Consider the following 19,195-nt stretch of genomic DNA (forward strand, 5'->3'; position numbering starts at 1 on the left):
AAAAAATACTTGTGTCTGGGGTCTGACTGCACCCTTTGCAAGAGCTCCCTAACTTGCCTGTCTAAATGACACACAAGAAGGTTAGGTAGGGGGCTGGCGCCAAAGTACCCCCCCTGCTAAACCCTCATGAATATATTACTGCCTATGTTTGTAATATAGGTCTATGTGTTGGAGACTGGCAGCAATTTCTTTAAGTGCACTTTTCATAACCACCAAAGAGCCAAAAGCTACAGAGCCAAAGCGTTTGATGATGTTATCAAAGACAAAGATTTCCCCCCCCCCAAAACACTGTGGACTTATTGTAGCCCAAACTCTCCCTAAATGCTGCAGTGTATGAGGTTGTACATGAAGTGGATTATTGCTATTTGGCAATATACCCAAGAAACACTTATTCAAAACCAAGCACTGTGCAGTGTATTTATTTTGGTAGCTGCCATTCTAGTTATGTAGCAATGTATATCAGTGTTATAAAGAACAGCATTACTTTCCATAGTACTTAAGGCTGCTGCTTTATTTCGTGAATGCTGTGATGTGCTCATTCACTAGCATAAAACACATGAAACTTTCAGGGGAAGGCTGATGCACAGAAAACATGAAATGCAACTTTGGGTTATTACATACTGTATAAAATGCTATTTATCAGCTCGGTATGATCACTAATCGTTAAAGATGCCTTTATTCATTTCAATGGTGATTGTAAAATGGAAAACCCCAGATGATCTCCATTAACGGGTTATAACTTTTTAATGATTTGTTTAATGAGGATGTTACGCGCCCACTAAGCACCACAGGTTAAAAAGAGTGAGCTATTTTCAATTATTTTTCTTTCTCTGCGGCTCTTTGAAACGCATTATGCATTGCCCATTTCGATTTCCCAAACTACTTCCCTGTAAATAAATAACAAAGCACAGTCTATAATGAGAACAATCAATCAAAAGGTAGGCTGAGGACCATTCAGCCTAAAAGCAGGTGTTTAAGGACATTTCGGCAAACTACTTTTAAAAAAGTACAGTCCACTTGCTCATTTTATTTCAAACAAAATTGTACAATTCCTGCAGTAAATCTGTAACACATAGGGACAATTGTTTTCCCCTGAGCCCACTACTAACCATCTCTGCAATGTAATTTCAGTTCTCTGTCCCACCATGTACTTGAGTTGCTGTTGCCAGACCCCTCAGTGAGCCTCTCTGTGACCCAGCCCATGCAAACACTGGCATACTGTATACATACACACAGCTGAAAGGTGGAGTCCCATGCTAACTAAGCCTCTTCTCATTGGCAGGAGCAATGCTGGAGAACTGTACACCCTATAAATAATTAGATTCTCTCTCAGAACCCTAGTGCCTAGAGGTACAGTACCAGGATTTGGATGACAAGCAGGGAACAGCCATGAAAGGCATTTGGTAAGTTAGCAGAATAATTTGCTCTGAATAAGATATTAAGATTGCACATAGCAATAAACAAGTTAAATATGTTTAAGAATTACTTTATGTCTAATCTAAGTAACCGTAACACATTAGCAGTGAAATTTAACAAAATGCATTGAAAACCTTAAACCTACAGGATATTCTGTTATTGAACAGCCTGTTTAATTATCAAATCGCAATTGTGAAAACAAGGATGTAATTGTATTGTGCGTCCGAATACAGCCAGCATAATTTTGTATTGTGTATACCAAGAAGGGTAATTGTTTACACCAATGTATTTAAGATACACAATCATTTAGAATAATAAAAGTGATGAAGTATTAGAGTAACAATGACAAGTTCTCAGCTGGAGCAATTCTGGATTCAGCATCCTCTCTGAGAGCATGTGCAGGTATGCACTCATACAAAACAATGGAGAGGGTCTGTAAGCTCTGATGTGCATCCTGGATCCACATAACTGAGGCTGCAATGAGAGACACTCCATCTGCAAACTTTCATATAAACTCATATTTGTGAAAACTATTTCTGTTTGAAAAAGGGAAGAAAATAAAAGATACTCTCTGATAGAAATAATAAGCAGGCTTTTTAGCAGATTGGGGAAAGTCATTTTCCCTTGATTGCTGCAATCACATAGCACTCTACGCAGGAAGTTAGAAAAGTGCTTTTATAGTACAAGTGTCTATTTGCTTTGTTTTAGTGCAACTAGAGAAAGACCAAACAAATGCTTATTGAAACCGTTTTTTTAACAGGAAAGCTCCACTTGCCCTGTACATATACAGCTTCCTGGGACCTTTGGTGTCTGCAACATTAGAACATTACACAAGTAAGTGACATAGCTGTCTGGTCAATTTGGTAATTAAGAACAGGGTGAAGATAATATGATACAAGAGGGAAAGGGAGATTTGTATTGCATTGTTTAGGTATTTTATAATATTATATATAATATTTGATAATACTGTATAGCACTATGAGTATACAAAGCATTAACTCAAACTGTACAATAAGTGTAAATTAAAAGTAAGAAGAAATGCTAGTAGTTTCAAAACAACAGTTGCAAAGTGGTCCTTTCCTGAAGAGCTTACAATCTATGAGGAAGTAGAGACAGAAGCACAAGGGGAAGGGAGCTTTAAAAAGATACACCTAGGCAGATTAGTGTAACATATAAATATGTGATTTCTGGTAAAGATTCCTTTCTCAACTTTCTGTGCCCTGCCCTGGGGTAAGTCATACTACAGTAGAACCCCCTTTTTTTCGTTTTTCAGGGGACCAGGAAAAAATATGTAAAGTCCGGAAAAATGTATAATCATGGAAATATGTTAGAATAACTTTCTTCAAGTACTGAAAAGATATAAGCAAAGGATTTACTTTGAGATACAATAATTACGGTTTAATAACAAGGGTTAAGCATTGCAGCATTAATGTTACACTATTGGGGGCATGTGCAAGGCCCCTCTGCCAGTCACATACACAACCTAAAGCAATAAGGGATTGGTGCAGGACTGTATAAGGGGAAGACTTATTGGAATTAACCATTTTTTAGTATTTTAAACCTCGTTATTTCCCAAATAATAACATCCATAGAGGAAAAAAGCAAAACATTACTTAAAATCCGGGAAATGCACTCATTGAAATGCATTACAAATTTGTGGGACTACAAATAAAAAATGTCAAATGCGGGAAAACTTAAAATCAGGGTACTTAAAATCGAGGTTTCACTGTATGTTCTTGAGTGTCAGGAAACATGGTTAGGTTCTGCCTGTTACTGTGTTATTCATGCATAATCAGTTCTTGCCCCACAGAGCTTACAATCTACAGGGCAACACCAAATAAATACAAATATTACTGCTACTGTATTGCTCTTGTATTGCTTCTAGCAGCTGATGGGTGATGCAGTATGGATTATATCAAGTTCTGCTTTTTTTGTTTTGTGTGTACATGAGTGTTACACAAGAGCCAGGGAAGGGGACATAGCAGTAGACAAGCAGTGTAAGTGAAAGTGTATGTGTTGGTTCAGGGACTGTAATCTCTGTGTTGCATTGCAATATGCCTATTATTCCAATGTTAGAAGGCTTCCTTCATTTCCTTTACTAGCTCCTCTACAAGGTGATGTGTGGTTCCTACAAAGCTAGTGACCTCTACAAGATGCATTCAAACAGCCTTGCCATGAATCGCCCTTTGATCCTGGATGGCTGGGCTTCCGCCAAAACCTGTATCATATTTAATTGCAAATACAGCTCATGTCAGATGGGGCTCAGAGGTGTTTTTACACAGCAAATGTTATTAAAAGGAAGGCCTTTGCAGACGAGGGTGCTGGGTAGAAAGAGCTCTCTGTGTGCAATTAGGTGCTTTGCCCAGATCCCACAACTCAGATACCTTTCCTTTAAAAAAACCCAGACCTGAATAACATTTTCCAAAAAGTCTCTGGACCATATTGAACTCGTTTGTAAAAGAAAATGTTTATTTTTCCTCCTCACAGCAGCTGCATTCAGAGAGGCAGAGCCCTGAGTGTTTAAATTAAGGTGGTCCTTTATTTGATCTCCCCTCTCTATTCCTTGTAAATGTAAATAAACCGCAGCCGTCTTACAGCAAACCCTCAGTCCTTACATGATTTCCCGCCAGTGCAGGGGCAGTAATCATGGGAAGGACCTAACTACTGTAACTCACTCAGTCTGTGTTCTCCGCAGCGCTGCCTTTGTGGGTTTGGTTCACATTAGCTGAATTAAACGTTTTCATGCCCATGTAGGGGGCATTGTGTAAGGATGAGACTTACCCAGCCAGAATTATGCAGTCTGAAATGTTTCCTTTTCACAGTTTGTAACTGGGGTAGACCTGTCATTTTTTGTCATTATTACCTTACACTGGTAATTTATTATTCTGATTATATTGTGTATTATATTTTGTATCATACTATTATATTGTATAATACCGTGTATCTATTCATCCTGTTTTATGTTTCTTCTGCATTATTATATTAAAATCATAACCCGGTTGTTAGGATCAGTGAACCTAGCAACCAGACAGTAAATTCCAAACTTGAGATGCAGCAAAAAAACCTCAACATAAAATCGCATAAAATAAAAAGTAGAGATCAGCTGCAAATTGTCTTAAATTTATCATTATCTACCCTACACCAGGTAGTTCACCTTGAAATGAACTTTTAGTATGATGTAGACAATGATATTATGATAAAGATTGCAACTGGTCTTTTTTCACAGTTTAGCTTTTTGTTCAGCATTTCATCAGTTTGGAATTATCTGGTAGCTTGTGTCAATTTACCCTAAGAACCAGGCAGTGGTTTGAAGGTGAGACTGGAATATTTTTAGGAGATGGTCTGAATAGAAATATAAGCATAAAAATAATAATAAAAAGTACGTTTGTTTTGGCTGCCGGGTCAGTGACCCCTATTTGAAAGCTAAGAAGAGGAAGGCAAATAAAAAAAATGTTGAAAAATTGCTATGAATAAGACATCCCATAATGTAGTTAACTTAAAGGCAAATGACTCATTAAGTAGTACAGTGCATCCCCCCATTAATATGTATATAATATTATTACAATGCTAAACCAAAGATATACATAAGGGTAAGTCGATGTTAATAATAGGAGACCAGACATTCAGGGGTGATACATGATTCATAACCAGGTTTAGCTGTCCAGGAAAGTTGAGCTCACAGTCTACATAAGCTATCTCTTGTTTCCCATTGGTCAGTTATCATTAAGAAAGCCCTGGTACAGTATTACTAATGGATGCATCAAAATAGGAGCAGAAGACCGTCAGAATGAGAGGGACCCATAACTAAACGGAAATGTGGGTACATCGTATTTTATAATACAAAAGGCTTTCAGATGTAGTGTGCTGATTGAATTTGCTTCTCTGCAGGGCAGGGTAATTACATAAATTTGGATCATCCAAAACATTTTAAAGGGGAATTCCATACAACTATAACGTAATCTTTTTGAAAAGAAAACATAATTTCAAGCAACTTTGCAATATACATCAATTAAAAAATATGCAGATTTTTAATGATTCCCTGAGCCTAGCCCTCTGCTCTCCTGCTGTTCTCTCTGACTACTTTGCTGAGCTGACTGACTACTGTTACGTTATATCAGCAGCCAGCTGTCCTCAGCCTGCATCCTCCAAATCCCTGCACACGTGATTTCAATAAGGAACAGTACATCACAGTGCAATGCATTGTGGGTTATGTAGTTCCTGCATGTTGTCTGTAAGCTGTGGAGAAGTTGTTACAATTTGTAACATCAGTGTTTAGTCCCCCTTTCCCTGCCAGGATTTCAAATGATGCAGAAAGAGACAATGGCATTTATTCATACTTTTTGAAGAAGCAGGAAACTGTAATGAGTATATTAGGGATTTCTGTGTTATGTGGGCCTCTTTATCAAATTTTGGTTTGAAAGCCAGAGTTCCCGTTTAAGGATTTATGGCTGAAATAGGGTTCTAGTAGGGAAAATAAAATGCACAAAATAGTGTTGCACTTTTTTTTCTCTCCTTGTATTTTAGTTGTATGAAGGAATGTTAGTTTAAACCCTAAATACGTGATGTTTCAGCATCCTGACAGTACAGCAGGGTGATAGACCTTAATAATATAATGTCAGATAATGTAGAGACAGTACAGGGATGGGATGTTACCCAAATGCTCTGGACCTGGGTTTTTTTTTCTGTAATTTGGATCTTCATACTTTAAGTCTACTAGAAAATCATTTAAAAATTATATATATATATATATACTGTATACATGCTGGTTTTTGGTAGGTGCTATCATACATTTACTATTAGCTTAGCTTTAGATGTTAAAAAAAGCCTTTTCTGTGCAATATCAATGTTATTTATACTCTTTCCCACTAGGATTCCCATTTAACTTAAAGTTCAGCCATGTGCAGCACAAGTGCCCACCTATTACCGAGGAGCAAGATGATCTTCCAGGTGAGTTGGCAATCCACACACAAATATACGGAGAACAATGCAAAACTATATCATTTAATAACATTGTGGGTATAACTAGCAGCCATGCCATGTTAGCCACCAACACAAAAGGCTGTTCGTTTATCAGAATTAATTTTACATTTTGCAAGGAGTCCAGGCTAGTGCCTACTTGCATTTTTTCATGTCCAGGACATGAGCACCTGAACCCAACTTACTTGCAAATCCTGTTATCGATGTTTTCAAATTTTCTATGAAATGTCCTTTTTTTGTCTTTAGTATGGTGGGTGTGGTGGGTCAGAACTGTATTTTTCCATGTTCCAATTTACGATTAAGAACCCAGGCACAGTCTGTGGCTTATAGTGAATAGAGCAGAGGGAGACTTGCTTAATTACATGTGGGGTAGTATTGGAGAGGGATACACAGGAACTTTTATGTTCTGTTAGTATTGCTTAATTTCTGACATCCACTTTTGGTTGCTCTTTGCATGTTAATGAGCACTTCATAGAAGCTACTTAGAGTGGAAAACTGACATTTTTTGACTGAACACAAACATCTTGAACCACATACATTTAACCATTACAGGTCTGGCAAAAATCATCAAATAGTATGAAATTATTTTCTTTTACATATTATTTGTTTGTTTTTATGCCTCTTTATAAGTTCCCCTATTGATATGAACTAATATTACACAGGGGAACTTTTAATTTATGCACTTGCTGAGCATTAAACAAATCTATTGGCTAGCTTGTCATTCTACCCATCTCTGTCCAACTGTTCATGTATGCACATTTTAGGTTTCCATCTACAGTATATGAAGTTCATGTACCATTTGTGGTGAACTAACTGAATGAAGCTTAATTAACCACCAACTGACAGACTTCTTTGTCCTTATTCCAGGGTTTGACCTGATTTCTAAGTTCCAGATCGATCGAGCTGCTTCTGTGGGAGCTATTAAAACTGTTGTGGGTACATCTCCATTCCAAGTGGCCTATCAGTTAGGCACCAATGTTGATTTCAGGATTCAGACAAGGTACACTTACAGATATACTTTGCAGATACATTCTCAGTATATAATATTAGGCTATACTGTATGTTAACCATCTTTTCTTTAAGGTTATTTTACTGAAACTGAAAGTGTGCCCAAGCTAAGATGAATAGAATGCTGTTAATTGAGCTTTTGTGCACCTATTGAAGCTAGGGAATCCTGGAGCTCCTTCTACATTGAATGTGTTGGTTGTTTTCAGGGTTCCCACAGCATTCTTCATTAATAGGCACATCTCAAAGAATCACACCCTCAAGTTGTTTAAACATGGAGTTCTGGAATTATTTCATTCCTGCGACGATCCTTTTAGCCACAACTTGCACCCTGCTTGCATCAAAATGCAAGAACAGTTGAATTGGGGTAACTCTCCATGGGGTCCACAATGATACTGGAATTATGAGGGGGAAACACTGTATTTTGGGTAAAAACGTGGTTGTAAGTGACCTCTTATCAAAATAATGTATAACGGCAATCTGGCCACAGTTTTCAGTGACAACTCACCAACTGCACAGAAAATTGTCAATGACCTTATTACATTAAATCAGTTTTCATGATCTATTCATACTAAGTATCCCTTAGTATCCCATATACAAGTTATATATATATATATATATATATATATATATATATATATATATATATATATATATATATATATATATATATATATATATACCATCAAACAAGCTACATATAGAATGCGTGGCTCATTATGGCCCCTTTAAGGAAGATGGCCTAGTTACAAAGTGTCTCTGGATATTGTTTTCATATCATGTAATACAAATGATCAGACCATTAAAAATAATAAAATACCGTCACAGTGAATATTTCCACTGCATGCTTGGAGAAAAATTGGAGATTTATTTTAATTCCCAAGCCCCTTTAAGTTGTTCTTTCCTGCCATCTAATGGCTGACAAAAATATTACATGAACTGTTCACATTGGTGTGGTGCTGAAAAAGGCTTTTTAACCTTATCCCTGCCAGTGCTGTCTACATGAATCTCACAAATAAGCATGTGAAATGATTTTATGTGTTTGCACAAATGATTTGGGATTCAACATTGCTGTAACTGAAAGGTTTTCTGTAAAGTGTCAAGCTTATAAACTGTAGAAAAATGACAATAAAACATTTAGATGAACAATACAAAATCCAAGCTATTTATAAAATGGTTTTATTATGACAATTTATTTGAAAATATATAATAAATGGATAGAGGAAAACTTACATTAACATTCTTAAGTACTCTCTTGTTATGGAAATATTCCAAACAATTTGGTAAGCAGCTGCTATGGAAAGCATTTTAAGGTTGTAACACTGCATATATTGGTCTTTAATAACAAAATAAAAGTACAGTACAGAGCCCCCCTTACTGTATGTACTTGTTTCTCAGTATATTTCTATCTAGCTTCATGAGTGGTATCTTTCAAACTGACTTTTTCAAGGGCCAGACAAAGATAGAAATAGAAAAGACAACTGCCTGTGGTGCAGTAGAATGGGAGGCACAGATGGCTCCATGACAATTCATTATAATCATACAGGGAATCAGTGGCCAGTCAGCTTCCTGAAAGTCACAAATAGCAACAGGCAGCTGAACAGGATTTCTCAAATATATTTGTGGTGAATATTGCCAAAGGTACACACACGATTTATGAACCTGCTTTTATATTGTTTTAATCCTGTCATTGGCAATTTAATAAAAGGCGAAGCAGAAACTTGCAAAAAATCTCAGCGCTAGAGACATTTTGCACCATTTCTCCAAGTGAAGTTTCACTCAGGTGAACAATAGTTACTCCACAAATTCATCAAAGTGCGAACTTTCCAATCTGTTACCCTTTTCACACTGTCTGTTTCACCAGGTTCTACCTGGCAGATTGATAAGATGAAGCTACATCCTCAACATTATTATGTCAGTGTATACCGAATTATATATCATAGACAGCACCATTCACGTGTTTCTTTTCTTTAAACCGCCTTTATTGAGACATGGGCTCTGACCAATCAGCAACATTTCAGACTGCCATTGGTCTTTTATCAAGCCACCTCAGCAGCACGTGTGCACATTAATTTATACAAAGTATCACAGTGACCCCTAATGGTGTGTTCTCACATTAACAACAATAAACAATGTATCACATATACAATACGCCACATTGTATCTGATCCAATACATAATATTACATGTAGACTTCTGTCTACCTTAGTGAAAAATCCGTAGTGTCCATAGGTTTTCTTGTGACAAAGCTTAGCTGTGAAAAATATATACAAAAAATACATATACCGTAAATAAAATACTTCCAATAAATATAGAGTTAAAATGTTTTTAATAAGATAGTTTAACGATAAATCGTACTCAGATCATATTACCTGTTGAGACCATCGGGAGCCAATTTTTCCAATTTTCGGATCCATCTTGCCTCCTTTTTGAGTAACAATTTTACTCGATTTCCTCCTCTACGTGTTTTAGGAACACAGTCTACAATTTTATATTTTAATTATTGTACCCAATGGCCTGCAACAAGGAAATGATCCGCAACTGCTTAATCGCTCTTTTTAGTATTGATAGCAGACTTATGTTCTTTTGTACGCTCTTCAGCACTTCTTGAGGTTTGTCCAACCTAAGCTAGCTTTCACATGTGTAGAAACCATTAATTTTTTTTGGCGTTCCTTTCCTAGGATGATATAGCATCCCTGCCACATCGGCTCATATAGCCATTGATCCAATTATTTTAGATTTTTTATATGAGATAGTTGGAGGGTTTTAAAAAGAATTTATTTCAGGTAAACCTTCCCCAAGCAACGACCAATGTCGGTGTATACCAAAAAAGTCATAAAAAAATACAAAACACTGGGGTTTTTCCATATTTTAATGTGGGATTATGTTTAATAGTTGTAACTGTTAAATATATGTTTTTTAAATTTTTTTAACCATTTGAAGCTCATGCCACATTTGTCTTAGGGTAGGCTCATGTTTAGGACAATAGAAGATCTCTTTTGTATTTATTTTTGCTTCTTTGGACATTTTTAAGTGGCTACTTCCAGCAATTTCACTAAGAAAGACATATATATATGACCTATATGTACCCGCCATATTTAAATTGATGTAAGCATAAGTATGTTAAGAAAGCTTGCCTAGGAAGAAACACTAAATACAATTTGCTTAGAAATGTTCACACTGATGAAGTTTTGCCAGCGATAGAAGCAAGCTATAAGGGCAGAGGAGCATGTATTCACCCAAGTACCTTCATGACTATGATTTCAATGGATGCAATTTAGTGTCCATTCTTACACTTTACATTTGCACCTGCAAAACTACCAATTCTTGCTTCAAGACCACTTAGATTGAAAAAATTGTGCCATACCGTAATGCCAACAGAATGTGTCAGGGTTTTTTTTTTATTAAGATGAATTATTGTAACTTTAATAACAGGTTCTATCTGTCTCAGCCTTTGAACTTACCTCTAGCGCTGAAGGCACAGAGCAAGAAATGAGAAAGTATATATCATGTCATGTCATTGTGTACCTTGCAGATACATCTACGCCAGTGGATTACCAGAGGTATATTCCTTCATGTTTACATTCCGAATGAGGGATGGCACACAGAACAAATACTGGAGCATCTGGCAAATTGTAGACTCTAGTGGAAAACAACAGGCTGCCATCAATTTCAATGGCCCAAAAAAGGCTCTGGAATTCGTATACAAGGCAACAGATGGGAAAATCCATACTGTTACCTTTCCCAATCTGCCCTTCCTATTTAACAATAAATTTCACAAGGTTATGTTCAGTGTGGAAAAGACAAAACTCACCCTGTTTATTGACTGTATTAAAGTCGACACGTTTACTTTGGTTCCACGAGGAAAAATCACAGTAGATGGTTATACAATCCTGGGGAAGCTGAAGAACAACCATGAGATAGCTGTGCCGGTAAGTGTCCATCCTTTCTAATTAATGAAGCCATAATATATGAATGTATGCAGTATAATGGAAGCATACAAAGATATTTTATATTAAGGATCATTAACACTTCTATTTAACAAGTGATGAAAAAAATAAGAAAATAATGGTCAGATATGAAAGGAAATCTAGAAAAAATACACATTATTATCCGTAATGGGGTAGTTCACCTTTAAATCATGTTTTAGTGTCAGAATGTCCTATTCTTAGCAACGTTTCAATCTTCATTTTTAATTTTTTTTATAGTTTTCACATTATTTGTTTACTTTTCCTGTCTCTTTCCAGCTTTAAAAGGTGGGTCATTAACCCCTAGCAGCCTAAAACTACTGCTTTGTGAGGCTACAATCCCATTGTCGTTGCTTCTTTTTTATTTAATCCCTCTCCTTTATATCATCTAGTCTCTCATTTAAACTACTGCTTGGTTGCTAAATGACCTTAGAAACCATATAACTGCTTAAAGTCCAAACTGGAGCATTGGTCTGGAGCACAGTCTCTATCTAGCATATTTATGAAAACACTCAAATCAGAAAAAATTGATTTGCTTAAAGGTGTTGTTCACACTTTTTTCAGTTCAGTTGGTTTCAGATTGTTCACCATAAACAGACACTTTTTGCAATTAGTTTCTATTTTCTTTTTGTGATAGTTTTTCTATTATTGAAGTTTCATTGTCTACCTTCTAAAGCAGCTCCAGGAGAGGTGGTCAGCGGCCCTTTAACTGTTCTAAATTGATACATTTAGTTGATTTCAATTTGCTTTATTTTGCTCCAATTTCAGAAACACCTTGAACTCCGAATGTTATAAATCTGATTCCTAGGGTGTCTTAATCTCTGCTACTAATAGCAGCTATCAAATTGCCCACTACTTGCCAGAAATCAAAATAACCTGTGTACCATTTACATCCCGTGGTTTAAAATTAAACTGCGTTGTATGGTTTCCAAATTCAAATATGCTCTCTCTTGTTATGCTTTGTTTATTAATATTTGTAATGGGAATAAATTACTCCTTGGCAAACTAGTTTAGTTGTATAATGAAAACTATGCATAAACAGTTGTACCATTTAAAGGGCCAACATACTAAAAAAGATTGAAAACACTACCATAGCATTTAATCTAATAAGTAGGTAACCTGCATTATGTACAAAAAGCTGAATCTTTTGTTTTTAATTAGAACACGATTAATAACAACTGCCATTGGAATCCAGTTCATGGCACTTCATATTGTTATGTGCATAGAGTAAACCTCTATCAAACTATTCAAAAGTTTGGAACCCAGGAAACTACTGTTCCATGTACTAACTGGAGAAAGTAGGAAAAATAACATTAATTGTATCTATGTGCTATCATAACTGGTTAGCAATAGATGTCTGCCTATCAGTTAGTTAGTATAGAAATTGGTATATATAGTTAATATATGTGAGTGTATGGAGGGTTCCGTATAAGTATGTGTATATATTTGTGCACTGAGGTTCATTTGGAGGGGTTGAACTTGATGGACTTTTTTCAACCCAACCCAGCCTGCTGGATCATAGGGGCTGCAGATGGATCATGTTGAGAGAGATGTCATCACTGATACATCTTCTAGTGTTCTAAGTGGTATGTCTTAGTTATCTGTATTGAGTCCATGTTTGATCTGTTTAATTACCAATTGGAAATGGGCAGTAAATGTATTTTGTTCTCTCTATACAGAATAGATAAATCACTTTCAGGGGTAATCACCTATGCAGGGGGGGGAGAAGCAGGAAGGGGGGACTATCTAGGGTAGTAGGTATTGTGGGGTTTAGTTCTCCTTTAAAATTATTTCCTTTTTTTCCTGTAATAATAAAGCAATGCCTTGTAGTTGATCCTAAGATATAAGACTCATAAAAAATAAATCATTCAATTTTTAAGAATGAATTTATGGAAATCCAAATTACAGAAAGACCCTTTATCCTGAAAACCCCAGATCCCAAGCATTTTGAATAACAGGCCCCATACCTGAATATATGCATATATAAGGGTAAGCCATTATATCATCTCTAATACAAAGACATCACTTGAGATGTAGACTTAATTCTGTGAGGTTGTTAAATTCCCTCCTGTTAGTGGTTGCAGACTGAAATTGAATCAAAAACATATATTTGGTAAACTGGCTTTAGTGCAAAGTACAGATGATTGGAAACAAGGACCAATTTATCCCCTTTCTAACCAACAAACAAACAGACACACACTCATCTCTTATATATATAAATACTGTTCATACATCAGGTCAGAATCTGTCAGTATACCTACTGAAACGCCATTATATAATACCAGGGTTGAATGAATGACATTGTGCTACACATGCAATAACCTAAAAAATATATCCTTATATGTGGTTCTTAGTGATTTCACCATTTATAAATGTTGCTTAGTGATGTCACATGTATATCTCATATACTGTAATATAGATGTCTCATTGGGATTTCATTACCTTACATTGCCTACACCGAATGTACCCTCAGAGTGAACAGTTGTAAAGGAACCAACATAAATATTTACTGGCCCCATCAAATAATGCACTATATGGATTTGTTCCCAGACATAAGCATAGAAATGATTAGGTGAAGTAAAGTGGAACACCTTAATTCATCTCACTTATTTTGTGTGTCACAAAGTCATTCTTGCTCCCAATGCAATAAATCTTTGTTATGTGATATATGAGCTGTAGCACTTTCCTACTGTACATTACAATACATATTAATAAGCTCAATAAATCCCTAATGTACACTATACACACACTCATCCACTCCTCATCACAATGAAATATTGTTAGTAGACGCATGGGATCGATTATCTGAAAAGCCGTTATCCAGAAAGTTCCGAATTACAGAAAGGCCATCTCCCATATAATGTATTTTATCCAAATAATCCACATTTTTAAAAAAGATTTTCTTTTTCTCTGTAATATTAAAGCAGTACCTTGTAAATAATAGCCTCCACGCTAACCCCGACCATAAAATAGTTTTGAATATTTCATGTGTAAAAAACAGAACAGATGCAGAAACGAAAATAAGATACTAAATATAAATAAAATATAAATTATTAATGTGTATATATAAACATGAGTATAAAGTCAAGTTAAAAAAACTAGATTGCCTAGTAACATAGCAATGTAAAGAGTAGGGCTCATAAGGGGGTAGCAGCCAATGCTTTACAAATTTAAAAAACGTCTTTATTATAAATGTTAATGCAAATGGTTTAAGTTACCGGTTTTTATCACCCATGTCCAGGAAACCTTAATAAAGGCAAGAGAGTTAATATAATGCCCTAAATATGAGCCCACTGTAAAATTAATGTTCCATATGTTATAAAATGTGTGAAGAAAACCAGTTACCCAAAAAGTTAGAACTTTTGTAGCCAATCCCACTTAAAAAAAAGAAAAGTCGCCAGCGTTTTTGGAACTTTAATGCATTTTCTGCACACAGGATATGATGTAAGTGACAGAAGATTGAGGAAGATCTAGCTTCTTTTTAGCACTTTCCCTGATCTGAGGTGGCAAAGTCAACTCTGGAGAAAAGCCGTCTGGCGATCGAGTGTGAATGAACACTAGTGACGGTCCCGTTCACTAGCGAATTGGCACCTGCTCCTGTTAGTGAATTGTCCCTGCGGGTGGCAACGCTGGCAAAAAGTCCTTAGCGTTAGCCACTTCGCCCTTTAGTGAATCTGCCCCATCTTATATTAGCCAATATACAGTAGGCTGTCATACTTGCCACAAAAAAACCAAAAATCTACATAACTAAGGCTGTTGCAGTCAGAAAATTCTAGCACCACAAGTAGTAATGACTAGTGACCGACCATCTATTAGTGACCGACTATTGTAATTCTATTTACTTTCCAATACACATTCATTAAAACGTTCACCCGTTTTAAAAGGTGTTTGTAAATGTTATTGCTATAATGCCATTGCTATGGCCTGTTTAGGGACTGTTTAGGGACTCACTGTTTGAAGATTCAGCAATATAGAAAGGGATAAACAAACACTGCTTTCAAGAGCAAGTTACAAATAACTTTAAAATGATAAAAAGTATAATGGAAAGTTGCTTAGAATTATATTATTTCTACCATGAAAATATTAATTATTAAGGAGTAAATCCCTTTAATTTGAAAATAACTTTACTTACTAGTCTGCCTTTCTTTTGGAACTGAAGTTTCAGGCTTCTGGTTCAGTAAAATTGCAATTTTGCATACCAAATTTCATTCATCAAATTTTGAAGAAAAATCACTGTTATACATCTTATCCAGGATCTTCCCTCTATATTTCTTCCCTCTACTTTTGCATCCCTAGGGCAAGTGCAGAATCAGTATGTTAAAGAATGAAAATAGCATGCATTTTTTAAAGGAGAACTAAAGCTATGGGTATGGGACATGTTATCCAGAATGCTCCGAACCAAGGGTTTTCTGGATAATGGGTCTTTCCATAATTTGGATCTTCATACCTTAAGTCTAACAGAAAATCATGTAAACATTAAATAAAGCCAATAGGCTGGATCAAGTGAAAGGTGTTTTAGTACTAAAAAATAATTTTTAAAAATTTGGATTATTTGATTATAAGTCTATGGGAGGCAGCCTTACTGTAATTCAGATCTGTCTGGGTAACGGATTCCCGGGCGAGAACCTTACCTCAGGCAGCGAGTGGCCAATTACAAGGGGTGGCAAAAAGCCACCTCTTGTAACTTTGAGAGCAGAATTTCCGGCTTTTAACCCGGAAATTCGGCTCAGCTAGTGCAAAGAGAGCTCCATTATGACCCGCTTATACGCTCAGAGCAGGAGAGGGGGGGGGGGCGGCAGCAGCCACCGAATCAGCACTGATGTTTTCTGCTGATTCACTGCACATGCTCTGTGCTGTTGTCACTTACCGAGCTTAGGAACCAACTCATAATATACTGTGTACGTAGAATATAAATGTCACAATATAAGGCTGATTAGTAATAAATACAGATAATTACTACATGGCAGCACAGAAACCAGTGCAATTAGCATCAGAATTTAATAATCAGCCTTGTAGCATCAGCTTACATTACCAGCCAACCTCATTTTCTGCTTGATAATTTGCAACAACCACAAAGCTTAACTTCTCAACAGCTGCTCAGAGCCCACTGAGCATGTGAGTGTCACAGACACTTTCCAAGATGGTGACCCCTTTTACAAGTTTGAAGTCCTGGATCATTGCTGCTATTGAGAAGCTAAAACTTTAGGCTGGTGCCTAGCTGCAGTAACGTAACTACAGGGGGCGGGCCCTGGTGCGCAACATTCAGCTGCCCCCCTCCGTACGCAATTATCTACCCAGGAATCGGCGGGAGCGAGCTGCCTGGGCCCTGGCAGAATTGCACCCCCTGCTCCCCCGGTAGTTCCGCCACTGCCTAGCTGCATAAGTTAGTTATGTAAAATGTGGCATTTTTAACCATATTCATGTTTAGGGTTTAGTTCTGCTTTAAGGAAACAGACTGTCTCACCTTTATACAAATCATTTCTTATGACAATTGTTTCCATTTTGGCTGACTGGAAGAGTAAACTACTTTGATATAAGGAGTTATTCAAATTGTGGTCAGATCAGTCAATTTAGTTGTCATTTACAGAGCACTTGGGCATTTGAGTGCAGCCTGCTGAATCAAGCATAAGGAACAGGCAGTTGAGACAAGGCTCCATAAGACCATGTACCCACTGGCACTCTCTAACATATCTGAATGACACACAAGTTCTGGAGCAGAATAGGGTATGTCTATGTGCCACCCCAGCCCTTATAAATACATAGCTGCCTAAAGCAGGAAGCAATGTATTCATCAGGAAAGTGCAGGACCTGAGTCTGTGAGTGCCACAGGGCAGGTGACTACATGCAAATTGGCTTGTACCTGCATTTTGCACTTTATAAAGTGCCCCTGGAGATGTAAGCACACCCATACACCGTATGTTCGTGATCTCAGCTGAAAGGGCCGTTTATGAAATTCCCTGATAACATTGCAATTGCAATAGCACCTCTTAGTGCTCAGTTACAGAGAACTTGCAGTACTTATGAATAGGGAGATCTGTAGCGCTGTACACTCCCAACCTGTTTCTCTGAATGGAAAGTAATGGTTGTCCAAAGGGGAAGGCATATCACTGCAGAACATAAGCAGCACTGTATTCATTTGAGAGTGGCTGGTCTTTGTACTCCATTCTGAAGACGAAAAATGAGCCTTTAAAATTACCATAATTAATTAGATTTTTAGATGTAAGAAGCTTCATGAGTTGTTACTATTATCCTGTATTTATAGAGAACCAACACGCTTCATGGCATGTTACAGAGACTGTTTATTATTCCCTGCCCTGCTGGCAGGGGGTTATGTAATAAAACTAAGTTTGCCCAAGAGCCCTAACCTGTAGCAACCAATCAGCAGGTAGCATTTACTGGTCACCCATTTAAAACTAAACATCTTATTGGTTGCTATGGGTTATAACTCCTGGGCAAACTTAGTGCCTTTTATTACATATTGGGGATACTGGCTAAAGAACCTATCACGTGTGTAGATTGCCTGGTTTGTCAATTTTCAGCTGGTCCCAACTGCAGTACATGTGAATTCTGAAACACTGGCTGCACATACAGCACAGGAAAAAACATGTCCCTTTGAAAATGTAGCCTCTGCTGTATTTCAGAATATCTGTTCCCACACTTTTATTTGACACCGCTAGATGGCGATAGAACATAACAAAGCAAATTTTGAAACAAAAATGACAGCCAGAAAAGTGCTTTCCTTTAATAAATGCAAAGTGCAGTGTATTACACTTTTATAGGTATTCTGGTTTTCCAGGAGGTACAAAGCTGTGTAAAGAATAAGTGGCTGTGTGCTAGTTGCTTAGCCCAAAACAGTAAATAAATCATTGTCTACCTGACTAGAATTAACATACGAGAGCTCTTTTATTCACTGAATGAGCCTAATACACCTGTGTATTCACCCCATTCACTTTGAGTTTAGCTACAACCTTACAAAAGCATCCTGTTTTGATGTATTTTTGGGAAACCTTTAACACCATTCCTCAACTTCCATCTTCTAATCTGTCTTTCACTGGAGCCCCTGAATAAAAATCCCTGAGGATTCGCACCATATAACTTTCCTCCGGAAATATGTGATTTTAATGATATTCTATTCTGGTAATGTGTGGGCATAGACTTTGCTCTTCTGTGCCAGTAAATATGCTGTGACAGTCTGAAATTGACTGAAATGCTAGTTAGGGTTAAGAAAAAAAAGTGTGGGATTTAGGGAGTTGAAGAAACCTAAGCATTATTTAGTGATATTTTCCATATCTCTTATATTTGATCAGTAACTACAGTGCTTATTTCATACCAGAAGGAAGAGTTATGCTAATGATTCCAGGTAGTGATGGGCGAATTTATGCGGCAGGCGCAAACTTTCGGCATTTCGTCGCCGACGAATAAATTCACGAAAATTCACGTGAAAATTTATGGCAAAAGTTGTTTGATGCTGGCGTCAATTTTCTTGTTCTCAAATTTTTCATCTGTTCGCAAATTTCACGGGAAATTCGTGAATTTCGTGGCAAATTCGTGAATTTCACCCATCGCTAGTTTCAGGCAGAAATAGCGTATTGACCTATGATTCTAGTTATGTACAACTTTTTCATTACATTGAAAAAAGAAACAACAACAAATTAGGCCCTACTCTTAAATCCTGGCTACCCATAGGCAGTTGAAAGTTTAAATGGGTAATTTAGGTTGTTCACCCTTGAGTTAACCTTTAGTATGCTGTTAAGAGTGATATTCTGAGACAATTTACAATTGGTTTCCATTTTTGTTATTTGTGGTTTTTGAGTTATTTAGCTTTTTAT

At 36.8% G+C, this 19,195-nt stretch overlaps 1 protein-coding gene across 1 annotated transcript in view; it reads left to right on the plus strand.

Moving 5' to 3' along the window:
- Positions 1-1,268: 1,268 nt before the first annotated feature.
- Positions 1,269-19,195, plus strand: part of col9a1.L (collagen, type IX, alpha 1 L homeolog) — an 82,263-nt gene continuing 64,336 nt past the window's right edge. Inside the window, exons 1-5 of the mRNA XM_018261946.2 lie at positions 1,269-1,403; positions 2,177-2,250; positions 6,286-6,363; positions 7,261-7,393; positions 10,934-11,330. Of these exons, the coding sequence (XP_018117435.1) occupies positions 1,390-1,403; positions 2,177-2,250; positions 6,286-6,363; positions 7,261-7,393; positions 10,934-11,330 (696 nt within the window). The 5' untranslated portion in view covers positions 1,269-1,389. The remainder of the gene's footprint in view (positions 1,404-2,176; positions 2,251-6,285; positions 6,364-7,260; positions 7,394-10,933; positions 11,331-19,195) is intronic.

The sequence above is a fragment of the Xenopus laevis genome, chromosome 5L (assembly GCF_017654675.1).
Source record: "Xenopus laevis strain J_2021 chromosome 5L, Xenopus_laevis_v10.1, whole genome shotgun sequence".
Taxonomy (NCBI): domain Eukaryota; kingdom Metazoa; phylum Chordata; class Amphibia; order Anura; family Pipidae; genus Xenopus; species Xenopus laevis.